This window comes from Pteropus medius, unplaced genomic scaffold (assembly GCF_902729225.1).
Source record: "Pteropus medius unplaced genomic scaffold, Ma_sr-lr_union100, whole genome shotgun sequence".
NCBI lineage: Eukaryota > Metazoa > Chordata > Mammalia > Chiroptera > Pteropodidae > Pteropus > Pteropus medius.
In genome coordinates this window covers 4,543,456-4,564,421 of record NW_024354911.1, presented here as the reverse complement: position 1 = coordinate 4,564,421, position 20,966 = coordinate 4,543,456, and the positions used below count along the sequence as shown (strand labels likewise).

Sequence of the window (20,966 nt, the reverse complement as noted above, 5' to 3'; positions counted from 1 at the left end):
ATCTGGGTCATCTCTAGTTCTGCTTCTATTGAGCCATTCCTCTTTTACCATGGATATCATTTTCTTGTTTTTGCATATGTCTTATATATTTAATTGTATGCTGGACATTTTGTATAAAAAAACAAACAAACAGGAGAAACCCAAGTAAATATTACTTACCTTCAAAATGAGGCATGCCCATATTTCTTTCAGCCGCTTGAGTAGTGACTCAGTCAATCCGATGTATATTTGAGCGAGATTGAGCTTTACTTCAGTTTTAGTTTGATTCGGTTCACCAGTAGCTTCAAATATTTTGAAGACAGAAATTTCCCTTCAGTAGGGCCTGGGTTTGGGACATTGGCAAGACTTCAGAGATAGGACTTTGCTTCATAGCCAAACTGTCAGCTTTTGGAAATGTGGGAGAGCTCTCTCTGCTTTATAGCCTAGCTGCTAGTTTTTTTGGTCAGTGGGATAAAGGATGAGAAAGTATTTCTCTCAGCTCTTGCATGTGCTTTTAGTCTTTTGAAGATGAATGCCCACAATGCCTAGGGGATGGGTCTACTGGCTCTCCTGCCCCACTTTTAGCCTTCAAGAGTGCCTCCGATGGATTTATCAGCATTCCTGCCTTGCCCACTGATTTTGAAAGGGCATCTTGCACTTGAGAAAGGTTCTACTCACCTCAGTGGCAGGGGTGATATGTCTCAGCTCTTTTATTACCCACTCCCTCCCACTTTGGATCTTCTCTGTATTTGGTTGTAATCCAGGAGGTAAGTTTGGTGGGTGGATGCAGGCTTTTTCTGTGAATTTGGATCTTCTAGATTCTAATGTCATGTTGGCTTTATGAGGTTGTTAAAATTTTGTTAAATATCAACTGGTTTCTCTTTAGTCCCCTATGGTGGGTTCCTCTTCCTAGCACAGTTCAGCTAGAACTATGAGCAGCCATGGGTCTCTTCTGTCCTATGAAGGACCTAGCACTTTCTGGAGATTGGTTCATTTAGGTTTCTTTATGTCCTCAGCTTTCTAATGAGTTAAAAATATTTTTGATTTTCTAGCTCATCTAACCTTTTCTTTCTTTGTTCACTATAGTAGGAGTTTTATCCTTTTCTACATCCGAATCAGAAGTGAATACTAGGAATGGGAGTTTTAAAATGGTTTCATTTACGTATTTTATTAATTAGTTTTTTAAATTAAAAATAAATGGATAACAAAATGTTAAATTTTATAGTATGTTAAGCAGTGGAAAGCAAGTCACCATCTCATTCTATGTCCCCTAGTCTTCCCTACTCCCTCTACAGAGACAAACATCATCATCAGCTTCTTGTGAGTCCTTCTCAAAATTTTATTTATCAAACATGACTACCTCCTCATTTTTTAACACAAATGGAAGCATATTTTCTACACTTTGCTTTTCTCATGTAACTATTTTACTATCTTGAAAAGTCTTTTAAAGACTACAAAATATGTCTTAGTATAGATGTACTTTGGTTTATTTAAGCAATTTCTGGTGATAGACATTTGGGTTGTTTTCAGCATTTTTGCTTACAAACAATGCAGTATATATATATGCCTTTGCTCACATGCACTGTTGAGTATATCTGTGGTACCAGGAATGGGCTTATTTTAAATGCTTCATGAAGACCCCTAGAGCTTAATATTATCTTTAAAGTGTTTCTCAAGGTGTTTGTTGGGCTCTCTGGAGTTGGTGATATGGTTTTGGTGTGTGTTGGAGGGATCAGACACTGCAAAAGAGGCATAAGGTGCTAGAGAGTTTCCTGGCAGGTTACAATCTGCTGTTGCGAAGCTGACTGTAGGAATGACATATTAAAATGTTTAAAATGTTGGGAATCAATTGTAAATCCTTTATACATGTATTGGGGGTGTTAAGTTACTAATGTCCAATTTCTGCTTTCTCAGTTCCTGCTATTGTTGGGAAAAAAAGACATGCCATTTTGTTTGGAATGCCTTACCCAGATGTATGACTTGAATGATCCTGATAAGCAAGGTCACTTCCAAGGCGGTTTTATATGGGAAATGAAGACTTGTGTCACACAAAAAACACTGTCTATATGACTTTTAGATTTTCCTGTGCAGATATAATGTTTTTTGAGATTTTTCTAATTACCTATCTAATTAAAGCACATTGGTGATTGCAGTTTGAGAAACCAACCTGCTTTCTTCTGAAAAAAGCCCTTGCACAGAAAGTACTCCTATCTTTCTCTTAAAATCTGGGGTCAAATAAGAGATTTAAAAGATATGGTAATAATTTAAGAGACTAAAACAATAATAATAATAATAATAATAATAATAATAATAATAATAGAAGAAGAATAGCTTCTATTTAATAACATAGGCATAATGAATGTTATTTACTCCTCACAAGACCCCTTTCAGGGAGGTTTTATATAGTGGGTAGCATGCTCATAAGCTTTCCACCAACATCTTCCCTAAGGCTCCACATTTCAGTAATTATGCTATTCATCCACTTGTGATATTTTTGGCCTTTAAAAATTAACGTTTAATTTATTAAAGTTATATATTCAAAAGCCTAGTTTTATCGTAGCATTCCATTTAGCATCCTATTGTTTTTAAAGTTAGAAATCTAGTTATAACTATTTCCTTTTCCCTTATTTCCCCATATCTAATGCTTCACCACAGGAGGTTTGTTTTATTCCTAAATTTCTTGAGAATCCTTTCACTTTTTCTTTTTCCCATCACTCTAGTCCAAATGAACTACTTCATTATTTCCTGTTCTCAGTATCCTTTAGTCCCTCCTAGATTATCAATTCTTGTCCTACTCTCAATGCATTCTCTACTCATTATTTAACATGAACTCCTTAAATGTTCATTCTGACTATGTCATTCCTTGCTCAAAACTCTCTAATCCCTTCTCAATGTCCTTAGACTAAAATCTCTCACATGGCCTCTGTAGATCTGCACTACCAGTCTCTCCAACCTCTCCACCTATTGCAACCAACATTCTTCCCCATACCTCTTTCCAGCCACACTGGTCTTTCTGTGTTGCAAACCAGCCAAACCTTTTCCATCCTCAGGGCTTTTGTACAAGCTCTCCCTTTGCCTTAGAATTATTCCCTGTCCTGCTCACTTCCTCATTCCTCTTCCCCAAGCTAATGCCTTATCCTTTAGGTCTCATTTTAAGGATCTCTTACCTGGGGGAACTTCCCTCTCCTAACGATTCTAGAGCAGATCTCCCTGTTATTTGCTCTTACTACTCTATATTTCTCCTTTGTATTTACCACAATTCTAGTTATATAGTTATGTTGTTCTTATTTATTTTTCTCTATTACTGGAATAGGTAATATATACATATGGTATAAAATTCAAATTGCACACAAAGTATAGAGTAAAAAGTCTCTTTCCTTCCCTGTCCTTCAACTAACTAACCAATTCTCCTTACAAGTAACCACTTTTAGCTCTGAATATCCTTCCAGAGATATTTTCTAAGTATATAAGTAATTATGTACCTAATATTCCTCTTTATTTTTGCCTTCTCTTTTATTAACACAGATACTACATACATTTTTCTGCTCTTTGTTTTTATCTCTTAATAATATGTCTTGACAATTCTATATCAATATGTAAATAGTTGCCTCTTTCTTTTTCATGTACCATATTGTATGGGCTCATGATAATTTATTTAATGTCAATTATTGGGCATTTAGATTGTTTTCATGCTTTGGTTATTGTAAACAATGCTGCACTGAATAACTTTGTATGTAAAGTCATTTCTCACGTTTATACCTATAGAATAAATTCCTAGAATTGAACTAATTGAGTTAAAGGTTATGTGCATTTTTAATTTTGGTAGTTATTGCCAAACTGCATTCAGGGGAGGTTGTACCACTTACGTTCCCACTAGCCGCAGAAGAGAATACATGTTTCCTTGCAACTGTGTCAGTGAAAATGTTTGTTCTTTGCCAATGTAAGAGATTGAAAGTATCTCTTGGAAACCTTAATTTGCATGTTTTTTTCTTCTTGCAAAGTTCTATTTCATATGTTTAACAACCATTTGTAGTTTTTATTTAGTGAACCGTTTCTTCATAAACTTTGCTTATGTTATTATTTAATGTCTGATTCCCTTGCTACTCTCTAAGGCTGGTCCTCCAGGTTCAGGGTTCCTGTTATGTAGGTCCAATACATAGTTCCTAGTACTGAGATGAATGCTACTCAAAAAATGACTAGCTCATGTCCTACAGCAGTCAGGTCCAGAACTCATGTTTGACTCCAAAATCCACACATATCCATGATCATCCAGTGGAAAGACCAAGAATTTAATTCACCACACCAGGGACCAGATAGGTAATGTAAAATGGCTGAAATGTGCTGGAAAGTGAGGACTGGCAAAAAGATGAATTAACACCTATCTACAGTCACGGTGTTTTCAGATCTATTTCACTGCGTTGGAGAAGTGCAGGCCCATTATAGGATTTTTATTTTCCTGAGGCTGTTTCTGGCTTTCTTGTGAAATCTGATTTTTGTTGATGTAAGAACATCCAAAGTTGTAGAGAATTTTTATAAAAATTTATTTGAGCCAAACAGAGGATACGCCTGGAAACAAGATCTTAACAGACTGAGAAAATTCTCAGTTTGACAGTTTGCAGCTTATTTTATGCATTTGGAATTAAAGCAACTACAGAAGATTACATAAAGGTGGGAGAAAGCAAGGTGGGATCGGATTACAGGATAGTTAACAAGATTATGTACTCTCTTGAGGGCAATTATTCTTCTGAGAGGTCTAAAAAGAGGCATTTCAAAGATGTTTTAACCTAGGTGCACAGAAACAATGGACAGGACTTGTTAGGGCAAAGATAAACCTTTTCCCAAAAAATTTCTATGCCTGGGGTGTGACTACCCATCATGACCTGCCCAGTTAGGAATTTATGATCATATCACCCTGTGAGGTTACTTTCTGTAGAACTCCCTTTTCATCCACATTTAAAAATATTTCCAGTCAAAACAAGACTGCACTTAAACGCAGCCCACCAGGAGTGGGTTTGCAAACTCTGGCGTGAACAAGAATGGAAGGCTGATGAAATGAGTATCTCAGTTGGATAGTGACAGCCAAAAAATTAGGAGGTTTTTATGTAAGGTGAGAATGAGGTTCTCTGCTATAGGGCTTGGGTTTGGAGACCGGGGACTCCTGCAAGAAGGACTGAAATACAGCCACGCATTGCGTAATGATATAGTTCTGAGAAAACCATCATTAGGCGAATTTTTCATTGTGCGAACATCATAGAATGCACTTACACACAACTAGATAGGATAGTCTACTACACACCTACGCTATAGCTTATTGCTCCTAGGCTACAAGTCTAGACAGTATGTTACTCTCCTGAATACTGTAGGCAATTATAACTCAATGGTTTTTGTGTATCTAAATACATCTAAATGTAGAAAAGTTACAGTAAAAATGATATAAAAGATAAAAAAATGGTATGCCAGTATAGGGCACCTACATGTATGGAGCTTGCAGGACTGGAAGTTGCTCTGGGTGAGTGAATGCAAAGGCCTAGAACATTACTGTACACTGCTATAGACTTTATATACTGTATACTTAGGCGGCACTAAATTTAATAAAAAGGACACAAAATTAAATCAAGCACAAGAGAAAATGATGCAATCAAGAATCACAGTAAATACGAGATGTATGAGGCTGCTGCCGGTGTAACATGGCACACTGTTTTATAGCAAACTTTTTTTGTAAGTAGAAAGAGTACACTCTAACAATAAAAACTACAGTAAATACATGAATCAGCAACAGTTGTCATTATTATCAAGTATTATGTACTATACATAATTATATAGGCTATAGTTTTATAAAACTGACAGCAGCACAGGTTTACCCCAGCATCACCGCAAACATGTGACTAATGCGTTGCATTATGATGTTGGGACAGCTACGATGGCACTAAGCAATAGGAATTTTTCAGCTCCGTTATAATCTTAAAGGACCACTATTGCACGCACAGTCCCTCATGGACCAAAAGGTCATTATGCTGCACATGACTATAAACACAGAGTGGTGTGGGAGCAGGCCAGGCAGGGTAGGTCATGTAACCTGGAGGACTGCACTACAGTCCCAGGTGTGGCTAGTCCTTCCAGCCAGCACAGTCAGGGGTTTACCCAGCAGCGCTCTGACCTCGGGTGGTAGGGATTGCTCGGGATAAAAGGAAAGACTGGCTGTGCATTCCCTCGGCAGCTCCTTTAGAACTAAACCATGTGTGGGGCAGCGCCTAATATTTCCCCAGCTGAATGAAGACCCTGGTCCAGGGAAGGCACTGGGTAACAAACGCTCCTGCAGCTCTACCTACCGCCTTCCCTGCGCAGGCCCCTCCCCACTTCCCCAGACCTGCCACTTCCGTTTGCCTGGTCGCCTGGGAAACGGCTGACTTCCGGCCGCGCCACAGTGGGCGGAGCTAAGATGGCTGAGGAGAGACTTCAGAGGGTAAGCGGAGACATTGTTTAGTGTCCTGGCCCCAGCGCCAGGCTGGACCAGGCTGGACCAGGCAGGACCCCGCGGGGCGGAGCGGAGCGGAGCAGAGCAGAGCAGAGCAGAGCAGAGCAGAGAGGCGGGGCAGGCTGGTAAGCCGGCTTGGAGGCTTCTGTCCTACGCAGCTGCCCTTGGAAAAGTGCGAAGCCGGGTCGAGCGGTTCGGAGTGGGCGGGAAAACACGGTCCACCCCAGGGACCTGGTCCGCTCGGAGGAGGGCTGAATTCTTTGCAGCGCTGGGCCTGTGCTAGGACTCTGGTCCCTCTTGGGGTGCGCTCTACGGGAACGGGAGATTTTCATCATAAATGGCACTTTTCCTAGACCCACTTTTTCTCATTGTGTTTGGAAAAGCACTTGTGTAGAGAGATCCTGTTAATCTGGATTAGGAATTGAATAGGACAAAGCCAGGGAGCTTTCAGCGTCACTACTTTCTGCTGGTGGGGCGGGACTATGTTTTCTCTGTTGTGATTAAGTTTAGGGAAGGTCTCTAGTGATTCAGCTGGTCTGAGTTAAGCGTTGATTAAATTCCACAGATTTGCAATTACAAAGTCTCCCAAGTGAATTCGGGAAGACCCACTAGTAGTTATTTTTGAGGCGTATATTAATAATTGGATATAACTTGTATAAAGTTCCAAGTGTGAGACTTTACCTTATTTTAGTATTGTTCTGCGCATTTGTTAGAAAGACTTTATTCGGAATGCATTGCCTTCTGAAAAACACCCTGAAAAACATAGGACACAAAATAGTCTTTTGCTGATTGTTTTACAACTTACTTTTGGCTGTTAAGGAGCACGGTGAATATTATCTTTCAGGGGGCCTGTTTGTTTTCTGTTCTCTTGTATTTGCAGAGCAATCACATTATTTTAGTGTAATCGGGAAACTGAGTACAGAGCAGCAGGCCCAATGCAAAGTTTTTTTTAAGCTGTGAATTAAAAAAAAATTAAATAGTATAATTAGTGACTAGGTTTTAGATATTGGAAACATACAGAATAAAATACTCCACCTACATAATCTTAAATGTAAGGTATTATGGTGAGATGACATTGATTCAAATATAGCTTACTCTCTAGTGCTCATTGCCGGTATAGCTAGGTGTTCATGAATAGAATGTGAACTTGATTTCTCTGATGGCAGAATTGTCCTGTGCTTTTGAATCTCTAATAGTATTTTAAAGAGAATGGCTTTCTTGTTTTGATATGACTTTAGCACTGGAGCCTGAAGTTTAATTATTTTTATTATTATCAAGTTTATTGCTAACAGTGTTACATTTATAGTAATTTTATCTTTTCAAGTTACCACTGCATGGAAATTTGAATTTCTGTCCTTTTTGGGAATGATCTGGTGTCTTGTAATAAAATGACCCAACAGTCCTACTCCTAATCCTATCAAAATAAAAGCAAAATAGAAGTATATAGTACAAGGGTAGTACTGCAATACTGTTTATTGTGGCAGAAAAGCTGGAAACAGAGTGAATGCCCAATAGTAGGATAATGGATAACTTCTGATATTTACATATGTAGGAATATTATGCAGCCATTAAAAAGAATGTTTGCACTATATCTATTGACTTCCATGGTATATATTTAAATAATAGCTAGATGTGGAGTGGGGTATAATGTGATCTTAATTTCGTGACACAAAAAACCCCTATCTGTAGATACGGGTATATAGATGTAGAGAAACAAAGACTTAAAACTCACAGAGAGAACTTTGAACAAATGCATAAGTGAAAGTCTATGCTGCAGTAAAGGTCTTGAGGCCAGGAGACATTCCATCAAAATGAAGTGAAACCAGCTCATTGTAGAACATACGGACATTCTAATGTGCTACCCGAACTATTTAGGATTATTACTAGTTCCTTAGGAAAAATGGGGAATGATACTTATATTTTATTTAAGAATATATAATAAATGGTTTACATATCTTTTAAAAACAGCAAATAGCTCTGGTTTTTATGATTTATACTTATAAATTTTTTGTAGCCCTATTATTTGATGTATTTGTATAAACAACTCTCCCAGTAAAGTTTAAATCTTTTAGAACATAAACCAAAAATTACTATTGCACTAATTGATTTGGTTCAGATAGAGTGCCTAGCATATGTCAGGCGTTACATGAATATTTGTTAGGTGCATAAACAATCACAGAACTAGGTAAAAATGAAGAAAGAACAACAACAAAAAAAAACACACCTTATTCTACACTCTGCATTCATCCCAGATATAAATGAGATGAAGTGGTCTAATAGAATCCTTTCCATCTCAGAATGTTCAGAAGTCTTTTGAGAGACCCATCAAAAAAATGTAGTTAATTTTAATTCTCCTTCGTGTAGGAAGAAGTGTTGCTGCTTTATGAAGATGCTTTTTTAAAAAAAATGCCTACAGCACCTGATCTTCCTAGGTGGTCTCCCATCCAAGTACTAACCAGGCCCGACCTTGCTTAGCTTCCGAGATCGGACAAGATCGGACAAGTTCAGGATGGCATGGCTGTAGACTATGAAGATACTTTTTGAACCTTTAAGATTCCTTATTGTGTTCCCTAAAGTTAAAAATCACAGATCAGAAATCAATAGTTTTTCTAGCATTTAAAAAATAGCTTTGTTGTAGTATAATATATATACTACCATAAAATTTACCCATTTTAAGTATGTAGTTTAATTTTGGTAACTTTATATAGTTGCACAGCCATCACTACAACTTATGTCCCATCATTCTAAACAGTTCTCTCTGTTCATTTGTAGCCAGTACCTACTGATAACTCCAGTCCACTGTTGATCTGCTTTCTGTCTCCATAGTTTTGCCTTTTCTAGGAATTCCATTCCATAATGGAATTGTATAATATGTAGTCTTCTGTGTCTTTTATTTAGCATGTTTTCTGAGCTTCATCCATGTTGTTAGATGTAACAGTAGTTCTTTTTTATTTCTAAGCAGTATTCCATTGTATGAATACACACATTTCGTTTATCCATCAATTGATTGTTTTCTGGTTTTGGCTATTATGAATAATGTTATGAATATTGGCATACAAGTTTATGCATGGATGTGTTTTCATTTCTCTAGGAGTGGAATTGCTGGGTTGTATGGTAAGTGTAAGTTTTTTAAAAATCCTGCCAAACCGTTTTCTAAGGTTGCTGTATGCCATTCGCATTCCCATGAGCAATGCATGAGGGTTTCAGTTTTTTCACATCTTTGTCAACAGTTGCTATTGTCTTTTTTATTTCAGCCATTGTAGTGGATGTGTACTAATGGTTATTTTGGTTTTATTTTTTGTATTTTCCCAATGAATAATGATACTGAGTATTTTTTAATGTGCTTATTCATCAGTAATGGTACTTATGTATAATTAAGCTGAGGTGTCTCTACAAATCTTTTGCCCATTTTTAAATGGGTTGTTTTATTAAGTTTCCTGCGTTTGGTAAATCAAGACAATAAAATAGCTAAGAGAACAAGGATTGATTGATTTTTGTTGTTATGAAATGTCTTACCTCTAAAAGAATGAATAAAAGGTAATATGTAGATTTATAAGAACAATATAATGGAAACTTGTGTTCTTACTTCACAGATTAGAAAATGGGTCATGAACAATAACTTTGAAACCTCCTAACTATATCTTTCCTGCTGCATTTTCCTCCTTCCCCATCAGAAGTAATCTTCCTCAATTTTAAGCTATTCTTTTACTTTTCTTTAAAGTTTTACCATATCTAATACCCCTAAATAATATATTGGTTTTTAAAAACTAATGTTTAGTTTGTTCATTTTTCAATGATGTATCATATCCCATTATAGGAAAATACTAGTTAATTTATCCAATCTACTAGATAGAGATTTGGTTTTTTGTTTTTGTTTTGTGTGTGTGTGTTTTTTAGCTTTATTGAGGTATTATTGACAAATAATATTGTAAGGTATTTAAAGTATATGTGATGATTTGATATACATATACATTGTGAAAGGATTCCCACCATCAATATAATTATCACATCCGTCACCTCCAACTCCATCCCCTTCTTTTTTTTTCTTTTTTTTTTTTTGGTTTTTGGTGAGAACATTTAAGTTCTACTCTCTTAGCAAATTTCAGTTTTACAGTACAGTTTTATCAACTATAGTCAGCATGCTATACATTAGATCCTTGGACCTTATTCATTCTATAGCTGAAAGCTATTTCCTTTACCTCCAAACCCCTGGGAACCACTTTTCTCCTCTCTATAAGTTCAACTTTTATTTTCCTTGTGATATTTAGTTATTAAAAAGAATGCTGCTACGAACAGGGCTAGGAATAGGGTAAGACAAAATATTGAGAGTAAGTGTCTCAGACCTGGTTATGAACATCCTTATATGTGTCTCCTGATGTAAGAGTTTCTCTAGAGTATTTCTACAAATGGATTGCGGGGTCATGGTTAGTGCATCTTCAACTTTATTACTTATGGGAAACTCTAAGTTGTTTCTAACAATTTATGCTTTTCTGTACAACACTTGTTGTTTGATGATAACCATTCTGACAGCAGTGAGGTGATATCTCATTATGAGTTTGATTTGCATTTTTCTGATGAGTAGTGTTGTTGAGAATTTTTTCATATGTCTATTGGTCATCTGTATGTCCTCTTTGGAGAATGTCTGTTCGGGGCATCTGCCCATTTTTTAATGGAGTTACGGTGTTTTGTTTTGATGTGAAGTCGTATGAGTTCCTTATATATTTTAGATATTAACCCCTTATCAAATATATTGTTGGTGAATATCTTCTTCCATTCAGTGGGTTGTCTTTTTGTTTTGTTGGTGGTTTCCTTTGCTGTGCAGAAGCTGTAGTTAAATGTACTCCCATGTATTTTTTCTTTAGTTTCTGTTGCCTAAGGACATGTATTAAAAAAATATTGCTAAGAGCAGTGTCACAGAGTTTACTGCTTATGTTTTCTTCGAGGAGTTTTATGGCTTCAAGTTTTACTCTTAAGTCTTTAATCCACTTTGAATTTATTTTTGTATATGGTATAAGAAAAGGGTCTAGTTTCATTTCTTTGCGTGTATCTGTCCAATTTTTCCAGATCATTTATTGACAAGACTGTTTTTACCCCACTGTATAATCTTGCCTCTTTTGTCATAGGCAAAGGCAAATTTTGATCATATAAGTGTGGTTTTATATCTGGGCTCTCTATTCTGTTCCATTAATCAAGGTATCTGTTTTTATGTCAGTACCATGCTGTTTTGATTACTATAGTTTTGTAGTACAGTTTAACATCTGGACTGTGATACCTCCAACTTTATGTTTCTTTCTCAAGATTACTTTGGCTGTTCAGGGTCATTTGTGGTTCCATATAAATTTTAAGATTATGTGTTCCATTTCTGTGAAAATGCCATTGGTATTTTGATAGAGATTGCATTGACTCTGTGAATTGCTTTGGGTAATGTGGACAATTTAATGATGTTAATTCTTCCTATCCATGAGTGAGGTATATCCTTCTATTTATTTGTATCTTCGTCAGTTTCTTCAGTGTCCTCGGTTTTTCCAGTATGTGTCTTTTACCTCTTGGTTAAATTTATTTGTAGGTATATTATTCTTGTTGATGCAATTGTAAATGGGTTTTCTTAATTTCTCTTTCTGTTAGATCTTTTCTTAATTGATTTGTGTTTTATATCTTGTTTGACATAAATCTTATATTTTTTCTAAAGGATTTAAAATTTGCCTTTGCCATTTTAGTCTTCAGTTTATTAAATTTAATTTAATTTCCCTGATAAAGCTTTTTGTCTTGAAGTCTATTTTGTCATATGTTAATATTTCTACTTTGGTTTTCTTTTTGTTTCTATTTCCCTAGTGTATCTTTTGCCATTATTTTACTTTGTTTTTCTTTTTCCTTATGTTTTAGATGTGTCTCTACAAATAGCATACATTTAGATTAAAAAAAATTATCCTCGTAATCTGTCTCTTAATTGGACAGTTTCATTTTTCTCTTCTTTTTTTCCTTGCCCTCCCTACCTTTGGCTGAGTTTATTTTTCTCTCCCTTGTGCTCATCTCATTTCATTCCTTGTAAGTTATATGCTCTATTCTTTAGTCTTCCTTTAGTGCGTACCTCAGTTTTTAAAATAATACATACATAAAGTTTAAACTTAAATCTGAATAACATAAGGATCATTGAATGTTTTATTACCTATTGCCTTCTGCCAGTGCATACCATTGTTGTTCAGTTTTGTAGTTTTTATATTTCTCAATTCAACACCACAAATTTTACTATTTAAAAAATTTTATTATTAGTTTCATGTGTACAGTAAATTGGCTAGACATTTTTCTCCTCTATGGCTGGCTCTCCACCTAGCCATAACATTAATGCTAACTGCATTCTCTATGCCGTGCTCCTTATTCCTGTGACCATTTATCAACTACTAATTTGTACTTCTTTAACCCTTCACCCCATTCTCCTGGCCCCCCCATCCTCCCTCCCTTCTGGCCATCACCAGATTGTCTTCTAGATTTGTAAGTCTGTTTTTGATTAGTTTGTTCTTTTCGTTCCTTAGATTCAGCATATAAGTGAAATCATACGGTATTTATCTTTGACTTATTTCAGTCAGCATAATAACCTCTAGGTCCATCCATGTCATTGGAAATGGTAGGATTTCACTTTTTTTAATGCCTGAATAATAGTCCATTGTATATATGAACCGTAACTTCTTTATCCAGTTGTCTGTTGATGGGCATTTAGGTTGCTTCCGTATCTTGGCTAATGTAAGTTGTGCTGCCATGAACATAGGGGTGCATAGATCTTTAGAAATTATTGTTTTGGTTTTCTTTGGATAAATACCCAGAAGTGCAGTTGCTGGGTCAAAAAGTATATCCATTGTTAATTTTTTGAGAAACCTACAGGCTCTACCAATTTGCAATCCCACCAACAGTGTATGAGGATTCCCTCTTCTCCACATTCTTGCTGACACTTGTTCTTTGATTTATTGATAATAGCCATTCTGTGATTTTAATTTGCATTTCTCTGATGATTAGTGACCTTGAGCATCTTTTCATGTGTCTATTGGCCATCCCTATTTCCTCTTTGGAGAAATATCTGTTCAGGTCTTCTGTACATTTTTTAATTGGATTGTTTGTTTTTTTGTTGTTGAGTTGTATGAGTTCCTTATATATTTTGGATATTAACTTCTTAGATGCATCATAAGCACATATCTTTCCCCATTCAGTTGGTTGTCTTTTTGTTTTGTTGATGGTTTCCTTTTCTGTACAAAAACTTTTTAGTATGATGTAGTCTCATTTGTTTATTTTTTCTTTTGTTTTCCTTGCCTGAGGAGATATATCTGAAAAGAAATTACTGTTAGCAATATCAGAGTTTACTGCCTATGTTTTCTTCTAGAAATGTTATGGTTTTAGGTCTTACATTTAAATCTTTAATCCATTTTGAGTTTAGTATATGGTGTAAGAAAGTGGTCCAGTTTCTCTTCTGCAAGTACCTGTCCAATTTTCCCAGCACCACTTATTGAAGAGGCTTTCTTTACCCCATTGTGTATTCTTGCCTTCTTTGTCATATATTAAGTGAGTGTATAGGCATGGATTTATTTCTGAGCTCTCTATTCTGTTTTATTAATCAGTATCTGTTTTTATGCCAATACCATGCTGTTTTGATTACTGTAGCCTTGTATTATAGTTTGATATCAGGTAGTATGACACCTCCAACTTTGTTCTTCTTTCTCAAGATTGCCATGGCTACTTGGGGTCTTTTATGGTTCCATATAAATTTTAGGATTCTTTGTTCTAGCTCTCTAAAAAATGCCATTGGTATTTTGATAGGGATTGCTGCATTGGATCTATAGATTGCTTTGGGTAGTATGGCCATATTAATGATGTTGATTCTTCTAACCCATGAGCATGTATATGCTTCCATTTGTTTGTATCTTCACTCTCTTTTTTTCAGTGATCTATAATTTTCTGACAACACGTCTTTTACCTCCTTGGTTAATTTGATTCCCAGGTACTCTATTGTTTTTGATGCAATTGTAAATGGGATTGTTTCTGATGCAATTGCAAATGGAATTGTTTCCTTAATATCTCTTTCCAAAAGTTCATCATTGGTGTATAACAAATTATAATTTTTGTGTATTTATTTTATTTAGTTACTAGATACTTAGAATATTTTCATATTTTACTACTTCCTTTTCTTGTTCCACTCCTTCATTCTGGGGCTATTTTCCTTTTTCGTGATGTATATATCCTTTAAAAGTTTATTTAGTAAGTCTAGAAACTTTGAATTCTTATTTGGAAGTCATTTTAATTTGCCATGGTTCTTGAAAATTAGTTTTGACTGGTCTAAGAATTTTGATCAGGGATTGGCAAACTGTTTTTCACAGGGCCTGTGCTTAGTATTTTGGACTTCATGGTCCATATAGTCTTTCTCTCAGGTAACTCAACTATGCTGTTGTCGTGCAAAAGCAACCACAGACAATATGTAAACATGTGAGTGTGACTGTGTTCTGATAAAATTTTGTTGACACCAAATTTAATTTTATGTAATTTTCATGTGTTATGAAATATTTTTAAATTTTTTTAAACCTTTAAAAAGTGTAAAAACCATTTTTAGCTTGTGGGCTGTATGAAAACAGACTGGATTTGACCTGTGGAGCATAGTTTTTGCTGACCTTGTGTCTAGATTAACAGTCATTTTACTTAGCGACACTTGGGAGGAATTGTTTTTGTCTTAATGTGATACTGTATTCTATTTTTAATTGTTGAGAAGTCAGCTATCAATCTAATTGTCCTTTGTAGGTAATATAGTGATATGTTTTTCTCTGGTTGCTTTTAAGAACTTATTGTCTCTGATGCAGATCTTTGTGATGTATCTAAATGTGGATTTATTTTCATTTAACGTGCTCAGGATTGGTTGAACATCTAGAATCTAAAGATTAGTCTCTCATTACTTCTGGAAATTTTCAACCATTATTTTTGCTCATGTCATGTATCAAATATAGGAGGTAGATATAAGAAAAATATATATGAAGATTTTCTCCAAAGTCGTAGTGTAAAGTATTATCTATTATGTATGTGTCTCTTAAATAAAAACTCTGAGTATTGAGTGCTAGGCAGTTTCTAGACCTCATAAACTCCATTAAAGTTATCACTTTTTTGGTTTGGCTGCTAAGTATAGCATTAAGTAAGATACTAATATGTGGTGTCTAAGAACTTGGTACATGTGCACATTTTATCATGCATTATAATTATACATTATAAATATACATTATAAGTATATATTGTAAATATTTTATATTTTTAATAGTTTGTATAACAAAACTACGACTTGACATTTGTTTTTAAACTATATTCAAAATAGTTTTTTGGAACTGTATGCAGTTAATGGATTAATTACATGATTAGAGAGCTACTGATGATTATTATTTGAATGCTTCCTTAAATTAGCAAGATTTATGGTGGTGCTTTAACATAGACTTATTTCATTTCAGAGAACTCAGTTTACTGCATCTGCTGAATCTCAAAAACCCCGGCTAAAAAAAGGTCTGTATACAATTTCATTGTATGTGTATATTTGCACAGATTTCTCTGCCTTATGGTTTCTTTATTCTGTTCTTATATGGATTAGAGATTAGAGCTTTTTAAAAATGTGATTGTTGGTAAAAGCAGTTTAAGTCTAAATGTTCTGCCATATCTAGCTTTTATTTTAAGGAGTTGTTAGATATTAGGGAATTGATTTTACCTGTAAATGCGTTTTAATGGAGTTTGTTATTATGCAAACATGTAGTAATTTTCTACTTGTGGAAAAACCACTCTAAAATTCCCATAAGTACATAACAGGCCTCAAATAATCTCATTTGTGTGTTAAGTAAGTGTGAGGTTTTATAAAAATTGTGTCTGGGAAGCTTAACTCAGTGAGGACCTATGCTGTAAAGAATTGTATTTTACACTCTGATAGAGACATGATATATATTTTATTTAGAGGAACAGGATTCCTTAATTTGTTAACCTATAAAGTCTTAGGAGGGTTTGCATCTGGTTGTAGGTGACTACGTATATTAGCTATTCTCCCATGTCTAATGGACTGAGTGTCCTAGCTACTCATCAGGCATTAGAAAATACTGACTTTTTATCAGAAGAGAGCATCTATTTTATTATTTTCTAGATAAGGAAACCAAGGCTGAGTGGGAGGGGCATGACTTGCTCATGGTCTTGTGTATAGCTCTTGTCTGCATACCTGAGTTATTGTCACTAGGCTATACTTCCTTTACAGCAAGCACATGTATTCTTGTTGTCTGCTAAGAGTTTTAAAGTTGATTTTATCAATAAATTGTTTCGTTTACTTGGGGTATTTCTTTTACTCTTTGAAGTTATCATGCAAGTTGTTAGAAAATATGATTGGCTCTCAGGAATTTATTTTTGGAGAGTTTTTCAGGAATACAGTTTTCATCGAAAGGACAATACAACTGTAATTTAGATTATTTGTGAAATTTAGATGTAATTCTGCCAATATTTAACATAATTGTTAATAGTTCTTACACCATATCTGGGCATGAGAATCATCTTGCTGTGATATCTATCACTTCATTTAATCACCAAGGTGATTTGGCTAGTTAGGTGGGGCTAGTGGGTATCATGATTGTCTTTCCAAATTCTTTCCATACTTCTTTGAGTCAAACCCAGTGGTTTGATTGCTTCCCAGTCCAGAACAATTGTAATTAGTACACACCAATCAAGAATTGGCCCATGCCCAATCTAGGCTGATATACAAAGTTTATAGCTATGTGGTAAAGGGACACATTTGACATGTTATGCTACAAAATTTAACAATGCTGTAATGCCCCTTTTAATCAGTTCTTTCTCCCTTCCCCACTGCAGAGCAACTACTTTTTGATTTCTATTATTAAAGTTTAGCTTTTACTGCTTTTGAACCTCTCATAAATTTAAGTACTTACCAGATTCCAGGACCAGTGATAGATGTTTGGAATCCAAAAATAAATAGACATGGATACTGCCATCAGGGAATTGACAGTGTTCAGGGTATATAGAATAAAAGCAAATAATTGAAGTGTGGTGTATGCTGCCTAGGTCCTTTCTTCTGAAGGTTAAACATTTCTAGTTTCTTAACGTCCTTGAAGACATAAGATATTTAGAACTCTTTGCTATTATTGCTTTGGTTTGTGGCAAAAATGCATTGGCCCTCCCAGAAGTATAGAATTCACGACTAAATAGAATATTCCAGGCGTCGTGTGAACAGGGCCACACGGAATGTCTGGAAGGTAAAATCTCTGTATCTAGATTTTTTATATGTTAGTCCAGCTCAAGGTTGCATTGCCTTTTGGGCACCTATTCTATTACATTTGCAGTACCACTAACCTACCCTTAATTTCTGGCTTTCATAACCCATAATTTTATCTATTGATATGATAGACTACATTGATTGAATTTTGGAATATTGTAGCAACTTTGCATTCCTGGGATAAATCCCACATGATCATGAGATAAATCCCACATGGTTAACCTTTTTATATTTGGCTGGATTCAGTTTGCTAATACTTTGTTAAAGACTTTCGCGTCTCTGTTCATGAAGAATGTTGGTTTATAGTTTGTTTGTTTTTTTTTTGCAATGCTTTCATCTGTTTTTGGTGTCAGGGTTATGCTGGCCTCAGATGAGTTGGGAAATATTTCCTGGAATATTTTGTATAGAGTCAGTGTTATTTCTTTCTTAAATGTTTGCTAGAATGTAATAGTGAAGCAGCCTGTCATGGATTTTTCTTTGCTGGCAGGTTTTTAAGTACAAACTCAATTTCTTTAATAGATGTGGGACTATTCAGGTTATATATTTTTTAGGAGAGAGCTTCGGTAATGTTTTTCTGTCAAAGAAATTTGTTCATTTCATCTTGGTTATCAAATTTATTGGCATAAAGTTCAAAATACTCCTATATTTTTAATATCTGTAGGATGTATAGCAGTGATCTCTCTGCTGCTTTTGGTAATGTACTTCTTTTTCTTGATCATTCTAGCTAGAGATTTATGCACTTTATTGATCTTTTCAGAGAACCAGCTTTTGATTTCATTGTTTTTTTCTCTATTGCTTTTGTTTTAATTTCATTGATTTCTGCTCTTATCGAATATTTTCTTGTGTTTAATTTGCTCTTCTTTTTCATTTTTTAAGGTAGAAACTTAGTATTGATTTAAGATCTTCTTTTCAACAAAATACTAAGTGTCAAAAATACTTTTTGATTCATACACATTTCAAGTGTTATATTTTAACTTTTATACAATTCTTAATATTTTAAAAATTTCCTTTGTGTTTCCCTTTGACCCATGCACTATTAAGAAAGTTATTGATTAGTTCCATAGTTTTGGAGATTTTTCTAGCTGTCTTTTTGTTACTGATTTCTAGGTTAATTCTATTGTGGTTAGAGAACATACTTTTATATGGTTTGCTTTATGACTCAAAACGTGGTCTGCGTTGGTGAATGTTCCATGTGCCTTGAAAAGAATGTGTATTCTGCTCTTGTTGGAGTATTCTATAAATGTCAATTAAGTCATTTTATAGTGTTCTTCAATGTACTTACTGATATAGATATTAATATCCTTGCTGATATAGATACAGATATCCTTAATGAGAGAAGAGTATGGAAGTATACAAATGTAATTATGGATTTGCCTGTTTCTACTTTCAGTTCTATTACATTTTACTTTGTGTATTTTGAAGATCTATTATTGGATGCATGTACGTTTATGATTGTTTGATTTCTTGATAAATTGACCCTCTTATCATTATGTAATGTTCCTCTTCTATCTCTGTTAATCATCCTTGTTGGAAGTCTACTTTGATAACAATACAGCTGTTCCAGTTTTGTTTTGACTAGTGTTTGCATGGTAATTAGTGTATAATTTACATACACTAAAATTTACCGTTTTTTAGTATAAAGTTCTCATAATTTTGACAAATGAAAATGGTCATGTAACCACCACCATGACAATCAAGAATTAGAACAGTTTAATCACCTTTACAAATTCAGCTTGACTTTGTGGTAAACCACTTGTAGTAAACCACTTTTTCCACTCCTTATTTCTGGCAACCATTAATCTTTTTTTTCCTTCCTATACTATTGTCTCTCCTAGAATGTCATATAAATGGAGTCATACAGTATGTAAACTTTGGCCTTTTTTCATTTAGTATAATATTTTCGAGATTTATCCATGTTGTTGTGTGTCTCTTTCTTTTTATTGATGAGTAGTATTAAATTCTGTGCTTATGCCATACTTTATTCATCCATTCACCAATTGAAGGACATTTGGGTTTTCCATTTCTTGGCTCTAACAAATAAAGCTGCTATAAACGTTTGCCTAGAGGGTTTTGTGTGAAGAAGTTTTCATTTCACTTGTGTAAGTACCTTGGAGTGGGATTGCTGGATACTATTGTGAGTATATATTTAATTTTATTAGAAATTGCCAAAATGTTTTTCAGAGTAGTTATACCATTTGTATTTCCATATACAAAGTATGAAAGCTTACTCCACATCCACATCAGCACTCAGTATTTTCAGTTTTTTTTTTCTTTTTAAAGCTATTCTAGTGAATGTGCAGTGATATCTTGTTTTAATTTGCATTTTCCAAATTACTATTGATGTGGAACATCTTTTCATGTGCTTATCACAATCTCTATACCTTCTTTAATGGAGCATCTAATGTTTTCTTATTAAATGTTGAGAGTATTTTCATATATTCTGTATTCTGGAAACAAGATAATGTTTATCAGATAGGTAGTTTGCACATGTTTGCTCTCAGACCGAGGCTTGTCTTTTCATGCTTTTAACAGTGGCTTTTGAAGAACAGATATTTATAATTTTTATGAAATCCAGTTTATCAGTTTTTTTCTTTTATGAATCACATCTAAGGGCTGTTTGCCTAACCCAATGTTACAAAGATATTCTCTTATGTTTTCTTCTAGAAGTTTTATACTTTTATGTTTTACATTTGTGTCTATGATCCATTTTGAGTTAATTTTTATAAATAGTGCAGAGTATAGATTGAGGTTTTTTTTAATTATAGATATCTAACTCTTTCAGCACCATTTATTGAAAATTTCTTTTCACTGATTTTGCTTTGTACTTTTGTTGAAAATCAATTGACCATGTAATTGTGGATTTATTTCTGTACTATTTTCTTCTACTTACTTGTATTTTTATCTATTTGCCAATAGTCCACTGATTACTATAGCTTTATGTAAATCTTCAAATCAGGTGGTGTTAACCCTCTACCCTCTTTTTTTAAAATAATTGTTTTGGCTGCTCTTGTTTCTTTGCCTTTTATACAGGTTTTAGAATCAGCTTATTAATTTCTATAATACATCCTCTGAAAATTTGATAACAATTGCATTGAAGCTATAGATCAGTTTGGGAGAATTGACATCTTAACAATATTAAGTTTTTAAATTCATGGACATAATATATGTCTCTTGATTTAGGTGTTTTTTATTTCATTTTGTAGTTTCAACATAGTGATCTTGCACATATTTTGTTAA

The 20,966-nt window shown here is 34.5% G+C and overlaps 1 protein-coding gene and 1 pseudogene across 6 annotated transcripts in view; one reads left to right on the top strand and one right to left on the bottom strand.

Annotated features, from left to right (window-relative positions):
- The first annotated feature begins 6,385 nt into the window (after positions 1-6,385).
- BBS4 (Bardet-Biedl syndrome 4) overlaps positions 6,386-20,966 on the top strand; it is a 58,602-nt gene continuing 44,021 nt past the window's right edge. For 4 of the 6 annotated variants that reach the window (XM_039856594.1, XM_039856593.1, XM_039856590.1 and 1 more), the window contains exons 1-2: positions 6,393-6,442; positions 15,922-15,973. In XM_039856594.1, coding sequence (XP_039712528.1) covers positions 6,419-6,442; positions 15,922-15,973 — 76 coding nt within the window. In that variant the 5' untranslated portion in view covers positions 6,393-6,418. Of the gene's footprint in view, positions 6,443-15,921; positions 15,974-20,966 lie in introns of all 6 variants that reach the window. The other 2 variants (XM_039856592.1, XM_039856591.1) reach the window with 1 other exon arrangement.
- LOC120598003 (uncharacterized) lies at positions 8,862-8,980 on the bottom strand (annotated as a pseudogene).